This window comes from Arachis hypogaea, chromosome 14, assembly GCF_003086295.3.
Source record: "Arachis hypogaea cultivar Tifrunner chromosome 14, arahy.Tifrunner.gnm2.J5K5, whole genome shotgun sequence".
Classification (NCBI taxonomy): Eukaryota; Viridiplantae; Streptophyta; class Magnoliopsida; order Fabales; family Fabaceae; genus Arachis; species Arachis hypogaea.
The window spans coordinates 103,373,321-103,382,233 of NC_092049.1; the positions used below are offsets into that span (position 1 = coordinate 103,373,321).

General features: G+C 41.9%; 1 protein-coding gene and 1 non-coding gene across 2 annotated transcripts; one reads left to right on the forward strand and one right to left on the reverse strand.

Moving 5' to 3' along the window:
• The first annotated feature begins 1,558 nt into the window (after window positions 1–1,558).
• Window positions 1,559–1,666, forward strand: LOC112746153 (small nucleolar RNA R71). Its single transcript, XR_003174049.1, has one exon. It is a non-coding gene; the product is annotated as a small nucleolar RNA R71 (small nucleolar RNA).
• Window positions 1,667–7,334: 5,668 nt separating this feature from the next.
• LOC140178647 (uncharacterized) lies at window positions 7,335–8,258 on the reverse strand. Its single transcript, XM_072215855.1, has one exon. It carries the CDS (start codon window positions 8,256–8,258, stop codon window positions 7,335–7,337), a length of 924 nt encoding a protein of 307 aa, XP_072071956.1.
• Window positions 8,259–8,913: the final 655 nt, after the last annotated feature.

Below are 8,913 nucleotides of genomic sequence, written 5' to 3' on the forward strand. Positions count from 1 at the left end.
GGCTTGGGTTGACTCTGCTTTGAGAGAAGCTTTTCATGCTTCCTCTCCATGGTTGCAGAGGGAGATCCTTGAGTTTTAAACACAAGGGAGTCCTCATTCCATTGAAGGACTAGTTCACCTCTGTCAACATCAATCACAGCTCTTGCTATGGCCAGGAAAGGTCTTCCTAGGATGATGGATTCATCCTCTTCCTTTCCAGTATCCAGGACTATGAAATCAGCAGGGATGTAAAGGTCTTCAACCTTTACTAACACATCCTCTACTTGTCCATATTCCTTTTTTCTGAATTGTCTGCCATCTCTAATGAGATTTTAGCAGCTTGCACCCCATAGATTCCCAGTTTCTCTATTACAGAGAGGGGCATGAGGTTTATTCCTGAACCAAGGTCACACAGAGCCTTAAATATCATGGTGCCTATGGTACAAGGTATTATGAACTTTCCAGGATCCTGTCTCTTCTGAGGCAATGTCAGTTGATCCAGATCACTTAGTTCATTGACGAACAAGGGAGGTTCAACTTCCCAAGTATCAATGCCAAATAATTTGGCATTCAGCTTTATGATTGCACCAAGAAACTTGGTTGTTTGCTCTTCAGTAATATCCTCATTCTCTTCAGAAGAGGAATACTCATCAGAGCTCATGAATGGCATAAGGAGGTTTAATGGGATCTCTATGGTCTCTAGATGAGCCTCAGAGTCCTTTGGTTCCTCAGAGGGAAGCTCCTTATTGATCACTGGACGCCCCAGGAGGTCTTCCTCCTTGGGATTCACGTCCTCTCCTTCCTTTACAGGTTCGGCCATGGTGCTTATGTCAATGGCCTTGCACTCTCCTTTTGGGTTCTCTTCTGTATTGCTTGGGAGAGTACTAGGAGGGATTTCAGTGATCCTCTTACTCAGCTGGCCCACTTGTGCTTCCAAATTTCTAATGGAAGACCTTGTTTCATTCATGAAACTCATAGTGGCCTTGGACAGATCAGAGACTAAGTTTGCTAAATTAGAAGTATTTTGTTTAGAGTCCTCTGTCTGTTGCTGAGTGGATGATAAAAAAGGTTTATTATTGCTAAACCTGTTTCTTCCACCATTATTAAAGCCTTGTTGAGACTTTTGATCCTTCCATGAGAAATTTGGATGATTTCTCCATGATGAGTTATAGGTGTTTCCATAAGGTTCACCTAAGTAATTCACCTCTGCTATTGCAGGGTTCTCAGGATCATAAGCTTCTTCTTCAGAAGATGCCTCTTGAGTACTGTTGGATGCAGCTTGCATTCCATAAAGACTCTGAGAGATCATATTGACTTGCTGAGTCAATATTTTATTCTGAGCCAATATGGCATTCAGAGTATCAATCTCAAGAACTCCCTTCTTCATAGGCGTCCCATTATTCACAGGATTCCTTTCAGAAGTGTACATGAACTGGTTATTAGCAACCATGTCAATGAGTTCTTGAGCTTCTACAGGCGTTTTCTTTAGGTGAATAAATCCACCTGCAGAAGTGTCCAGTGACATCTTTGATAGCTCAGATAAACCATCATAGAATATATCCAGGATGGTCCATTCTGAAAGCATGTCAGAAGGACACTTTTTGGTCAACTGTTTGTATCTTTCCCAAGCTTCATAGAGGGATTCACCTTCTTTCTATCTGAAGGTTTGAACATCAGCTCTAAGCTTGCTCAGCTTTTGAGGAGGAAAGTACTTGGCTAAGAAAGCCGTGACCAGCTTATCCCAAGAGTTCAGGCTGTCTTTGGATTGAGAATCCAACCATAATCTAGCTCTGTCTCTTACAGCAAAAGGGAAAAGCATGAGCCTGTAGACTTCAGGATCTACTCCATTAGTCTTAACAGTATCACATATCTACAAGAATTCAGTTAAGAACTGAAAAGGATCTTCAGATGAAAGTCCATGAAACTTGCAGTTCTGCTGCATCAGAGAAACTAATTGAGGTTTCAGCTCAAAGTTGTTTGCTCCAATGGCAGGAATGGAGATGCTTTTTCCATGTAAATTGAAATTAGGTGTAGTAAAGTCACCAAGCATCTTCCTTGCATTATTATTATTTTCGGCTGTCATCTCCTCTTCCTGTTCGAAAATTTCTGCAAGGTTATCTCTGGATTGTTGTAATTTAGCTTCTCTTAGTTTTCTCTTCAGAGTCCTTTCAGGTTCTGGATCTGCTTCAACAAGAATATTCTTGTCCTTGCTCCTGCTCATATGACAAAGAAGAGGGCACAGAAAAAATAATAATAATAATATGGATCCTTTATACCACAGTATAGGGGTCCCTTTGTGAGTGGAAGGAAAGAGGGAGACAAAGAATGTGATGTAAAGAAAGAAACACAACTGTGAGGAGGGCAGAGATGTGAGATGAGATGTTAGTAAATGAATAAATAAATAGAATAAGATGGGAGAGGGAGAATTTTCGAAAATAATTTTTGAAAAAGAGTTAGAGATTTTCGAAAATAGTTTTTGAAAAAGGTTTGTATTTTTTTTTTCGAATTTTTTTTTTTTAAATCAAAAATAAAATAAATAGTTAAGAAAAAAGAAATTTTTGAAAAAGAGGGGATATATTTTCGAAAATTAGAGAGAGAGAGAGAGTTAGTTAGGTGGTTTTAAAAAAGTTAAAAAACAAACAAAAAGTTAGTTAGTTAGTTGAACAAATTTTGAAAAGATAAGAAGTTAGGAGGTTAGAAAAGATATTTTGAAACTAACTTTTTGAAAAAGGTAAGATAAGAAGATATTTTAGAAATTAGTTTTGAAAAAGATTTGATTTTTAAAATCTCAATTAATGACTTGATTCATAAGGAATCACAAGATATGATTCTAGAACTTAAAGTTTGAATCTTTCTTAACAAGCAAGTAACAAACTTCAAATTTTTGAATCAAAACATTAATTGATTATGTTATTTTCGAAAATTTGATATAAAAATAAGAAAAATATTTTTGAAAAATATTTTTGTAATTTTCGAAAATAACTAAGAGATTTGAAAAAGATTTGATTTTTGAGAAAGATTTTGAAAAAGATAAGATTTTCAAATTGAAAATTTGATTTGACTCATAAGAAACAACTTGATTTTAAAAATTTTTGAAAAAGTCAACTCAAATTTTCGAATTTGATGAGAGAAAAAGGGAAAGATATTTTTTTTTATTTTTGAATTTTTATGATGAGAGAGAAAAACAACAAAAAGACTCAATGCATGAAAATTTTGAATCAAAACAATGAATGCATGCATGAATGATATGAATGTCAAGATGAACACCAAGAACACTTTGAATGTCAAGATGAACATCAAGAACATATTTTTGAAAAATTTTTTTGATGCAAAGAAAACATGTAAGACACCAAACTTAGAAATCTTTCATGTTTAGACTCTAAGAAACGAAAAATGCACATGTAAAACAAGAAAAGACACAAAATATGAAAACATCAAGATCAAACAAGAAGACTTACCAAGAACAACTTGAAGATCATGAAGAACACTATGAATGCATGATATTTTTGAAAAATGCAAGATGCATATGCAAGTGACACCAAACTTATGATATGACTCAAGACTCAAACAAGAAACACAAAATATTTTTTGGTTTTTATGATTTTCTAATTTTTTTTTTTTTTTGGATTTTTTCAAAAATTATATGAAAAAGAAAAAATAAGGATTCCAAAATTTTTAACATGAATTCCAGGAATCTTGCATTCTTAGTCTAAAGCTTCAGTCCAGGAATTAGACATGGCTCACTAGCCAGCCAAGCTTTCAATGAAAGCTCCGGTCCAAAACACTAGACATGGCCAATGGCCAGCCAAGCTTCAGCATGTAACATAAGAGAATATACTGCTCATTACTTATCGAAGTAACTTGCCTCTATGCTGATGGTTTGGAAGCCTCAGTCCAAAAGAATTTAGACATGGCTTTACAGCCAGCCAGGCTTCACATGCTTCATGAAACACTAGAATTCATTCTTTAAAAATTTTGAATAAATTTTTTTTTTCGAAAACAAAGGAAAAAATTTTGAAATATTTTTGAAAAATTTTTGAAAAAAAAAAAAAAAGAAAATTACCTAATCTGAGCAACAAGATGAACCGTTAGTTGTCCAAACTCGAATAATCCCCGGCAACGGCGCCAAAAACTTGGTACGCGGAATCGTGATTACACTTTAATTATGTAAAGTTCATTGCTCTTTCTTTCCCTGGAAATGGCGCCAAAAACTTGATGCCAAAACCACGGTTCACAACTCCGTGTAACTGACCAGCAAGTGCACTGGGTCATCCAAGTAATACCTTACGTGAGTAAGGGTCGAATCCCACGGAGATTGTCGGTATGAAGCAAGCTATGGTCACCTTTCCGGATTCTCTTGAATGCCGCCATCATTCTAGCTTACGCCACGAAGATTCTGATTAAGAGATCTAAGAGATACTCATTCAGTCGAAGGTAGAACGGAAGTGGTTATCAGGCACGCATTCATAGGGAATGATGATGATTGTCACGTTCATCACATTCAGATTGAAGTACGAATGAATATCTTAGAAGCGAAATAAGATGAATTGAATAGAAAACAGTAGTACTTTGCATTAATCTTTGAGGAACAGCAGAGCTCCACACCTTAATCTATGGAGTGTAGAAACTCTACCGTGAAAATACATAAGTGAAAGGTCCAGGCATGGCCGAGATGGCCAGCCCCCAAAACGTGATCAATAGATCAAAAGATAATCCAAAGATGGTCTAATACAATAGTAAAAGGTCCTATTTATAATAAACTAGCTACTAGGGTTTACATGAGTAAGTAATTGATGCATAAATTCACTTCCGGGGCCTACTTGGTGTGTGCTTGGGCTGAGCTTTAACTTTCCACGTGCAGAGGCCATTTGTGGAGTTGAACGCCAGGTTTTGATCCATTTCTGGCGTTCAACTCTGGTTTTGGATCCTTTTCTGGCGCTGGACGCCAGAATTGGGCAGAGAGCTGGCGTTGAACGCCAGTTTACGTCGTCTAATCTTGGCCAAAGTATAGACTATTATATATTGCTGGAAAGCCCTGGATGTCTACTTTCCAACGCAATTGGAAGCGCGCCATTTCGTGTTCTGTAGCTCCAGAAAATCCATTTTGAGTGCAGGGAGGTCAGAATCCAACAGCATCAGCAGTCCTTCTTCAACCTCTGAATCTGATTTCTGCTCAAGTCCCTCAATTTCAGCCAGAAAATACCTGAAATCACAGAAAAACACACAATCTCATAGTAAAGTCCAGAAATGTGAATTTAACATAAAAACTAATGAAAACATCCCTAAAAGTAACTAGATCCTACTAAAAACATACTAAAAATAATGCCAAAAAGCGTATAAATTATCCGCTCATCAGGCGGCCTGGTGGATGTTGGCGTGCCTTTGGCATTTTGTGCAGTTTTTTACTAACTGCATGGAGTCTCGGATGACCGTGGGCCAGAAGTATCCGGCCCGGATGACTTTCTGGGCAAGGGTTTTACCTCCGATGTGGTGGCCGCAACAACCTTCATGGATTTCGTGGAGTATGTACTCCGTGTCCCCGGGTTCGAGGCATTTGAGCAGGGGTTGCAAGAATCCGCGTTTGTATAGTTGTCTTGCGACAACCGTGTAGTTGGCGGCTTCCCTTTTTGTCTGTTTTTCCTCTCTGGGGTCTTCAGGTAGTGTTCCGTTGAGGAGGTATTGCAGAATAGGGTAGGTCCATGATCCTCAGTTGGAGAGTGTCAGGTGAGCGTTAGCCGTTGTTGATATGGACGGTGATTTAACGACTTCTTGAATTAGCGATTTGTTGCCGTGTCCTGGTTTGGTGCTGGCTAGCTTGGAGAGGAGGTTTGCTCTGGCATTTCGTTCTCTGGGAACGTGCCGTATGGTGATGTGATTGAATTCTTCCTTTAGTTTGTTCACCTTGGCAAGGTATTGTTGAAGCAGGGGATCTCGTGTTTGGTAGTCTCCGTTAATTTGGGAACTGACTACTAGCGAATCAGTATTTATTTCCAGCATCTTTGCTCCGACTTCCTTGGCTAGGGCTAGGCCTGCCAGGAGGGCCTCATATTTCGCTTGATTATTTGAAACTGGGAATTTGTATCGTACTGACTGTTCCATTACGACTCCGTTTTGACTTTCGAGAATGACTCCGGCACCTCTGGAGGTGACGTTCGATAAGCCGTCAACGTGTAGTTTCCATGACTCAGGGGTGGAGTTTCCCGGGGTCATCTCGGCGATAAAGTCGGCCATGGTCTGTGGTTTGATTGCATACCGGGGTTCGAACTTGATCTGGAACTGGGATAGTTTGATGGACCATGCTAGCATCCTTCCCGCTAGGTCGGGTTTTTGTAGTACCTGTTTGACCGCTTGGTCGGTTCGAACTGTCACGGGATGGGCCTGAAAATATTGTCGCAAACGTCGGGAGGCCGTGAGGAGTGTGAAGGCTAGCTTTTCTAGGTGCGAGTAGCGAGTAGCGAGTTTCCGTGTCTTGTAGGACTTTTCTTATGAAGTAGATAGGTTCTTGTTCCTTTCTCTCATTTTCACCGATGAGTGCCGCTGCGAGTGCTTCTTCCGTTATAGAGAGGTATAGGTATAGGGTTTCCCCTGTCTGGGGTTTGGCAAGAACCGGTGGTTCCGCCAGGACTCTTTTGAAGTGTTGGAATGCTTCTTCGCATTTCACTTCCCACTTGAAAGGGATCCCCTTCTTCATTAGCTTAAAGAAGGGGATTGCTTTTTGTGCCGATGCTCCGAGAAAACGGGATAGCACAGTGAGCCGTCCGGTGAGCTTTTGGATGTCGTTAAGGTTTTTAGGGTTTGTCATTTCAAGGATGGCACGACATTTTTTCGGGTTGGCTTCAACTCCGCGTTGCGTGATCATAAAGCCGAGGAACTTTCCTGCCTCCATTCCGAAGGCACATTTTGTCGGGTTGAGTCGCATTTGGTGTTTTCGTAGGGTGTTCATTATGAGGTTGAGGTCGCTGACAAGTTGCTCGCCGGACTCTGTCTTGGCGAGCATGTCGTCTATGTAAACTTCTAGTTTGCTTTCGGACAGATTCTGGAATATCTTGTTGACGAGTCTTTGGTAAGTGGCTCCGGCATTTTTCAAGCCGAAGAGCATTACTGTGTAGCAGTACGTCCCGTCTGGGGTGATGAATGTTGTTTTTTCTTCGTCAAGTCGGTGCATCGGTATCTGGTTGTAGCCGGAGTATGCGTCCATGAAGCTGAGGTATCGATGGCCAGATGTGGCATCTACCAATCCGTCGATGTTTGGTAGGGGAAAGGCGTCTTTTGGACAGGCTTTTGTTGAGGTCCGTGTAGTCGACGCACATTCGCCACTTCCCGTTAGATTTCTTCACTAGCACGACATTGGCTAGCTAGGTCGTGTAGGGGAGTTCCCTGATGAAGTTGGCTTCGAGTAGGGCTTTAACTTGCCTTTTGACCTTGGCGGCTCTGTCTGGTGACATTTTTCGTCTCCTTTGTGCTACTGGTTTGGCTTTGGGGTCCTCGGCTAGCCAGTGGGACATTAGGTCGGGGTTTATTCCCGGCATGTCGGCTGGTGTGAATGCGAACAAGTCTCTATTTTGTTTCAGGAGTTGGGAAAGATCCTCTTTAAGATCATATGGGAGGTTCCTGTTGATGAAGGTGTATTCCTCTTTGGTTGGCCCTATTTGTAGTTTTTCCATGTCGCCTTCTGGCTCTGTCCTGGGTTGGCCATCTTGTCGAGCGTCCAGGTCGGCTAGGAATATTCCAGCCGCATCCCGGGATTTCTTCTGTAGAGCTAGGCTGGTGTTGTCGCACTCTGCTGCGACCTCCCGGTCTCCGTGGATAGTGCCGATGGAGTCGTCTTCAGTTGTGAACTTCATGAGGAGATATTTGGTAAAGATGACGGCAGAGAAGTCATTGGTTGTTTTTCTTCTGAGAATGACGTTGTAGGCGGTGGAGTCTTTTAGGACCACGAATTCGGATAGGATTGTCTTCCTCTGGTTACCTGTCCCTATGGTGATGGGGAGGGTGATTGAGCCGTCCGGTTTGAGGAAGTTGTCTCCGAGTCCTGTGACGCCGTTGTGGTGTGTTTGGAGATTGTCGTTGTGGAGCCCGAGTTTGTCGAAGGCTCCTCGGAAGAGGATGTTTGAGTCTGCACCAGTGTCCAACAGTATCCTTCGTACTAGTCCTGTTCCGATCCTTGCCGAGATGACGAAGGGGGCGTCTTCAGCCGAGGTGCTGTGCTGGCAGTCCTCATGTAGGAAAGTTATCGTATTGTCGGCCAGGGTGGTTGGAGTTTGGTTTCTGACGGCCATGACTTTGAGATCTTTTTTCAGTGTTGATTTTGACTTGCCCGATATGTCTTTGCCTGTGATGAAGTTTACTATGATGGTTGGGTCTTCCTCTGGGCTTTCCCTAGGGGGTTGTTTTTACATTCTTGGGTTGCGCCCTTCTCTTTCTGGCGACCTGTCTCTTTCTGCACGTTTTGGTTCTCTGATGATTTTGGCGAACTCTGGGAGCTTGCCGTCTCTTATGGCTTGTTCAATGGCATCTTTAAGGTCGAAACAGTCTTGTGTTCTGTGCCCGTAACCCCAGTGGTAGTCGCAGTAAAGGGTTTTGTTGCCGCCCGTTCTTTCTTTGAGTTGTCGGGCTTTCGGAATGATGCCTCGATCTGCAATTTGGTGGTATATCTCGGTAATTGGTGCTGTCAGGGACGTGTAATTAGAGAATTTGCCAATTCTTGGTGGTCGGTTTGTGTTTGTTAGTTTGGGGTGGTCCCTTTGATTTTCTCTAGATGGTGGGTTATGTCGAGGTGCCGGGTTGCCGTGTTGGGTGTGGTTGTGTTGCCGCTTGTTGGCAGCGACGACCTGGCTGACCTCCTCGTCATTTATGTAATCTTTGGCGATGTTTTGGATCTCGTGCATGGTCCACACGGGTTTGGTGGTGAGGTGTTTGCGGAAGTCTTCGTTC

Bases quoted from the DNA above. Each gene is read 5' to 3' on its own strand.
- LOC140178647 (XM_072215855.1), bottom strand. From the start codon at position 8,258: ATGGCCGTCAGAAACCAAACTCCAACCACCCTGGCCGACAATACGATA.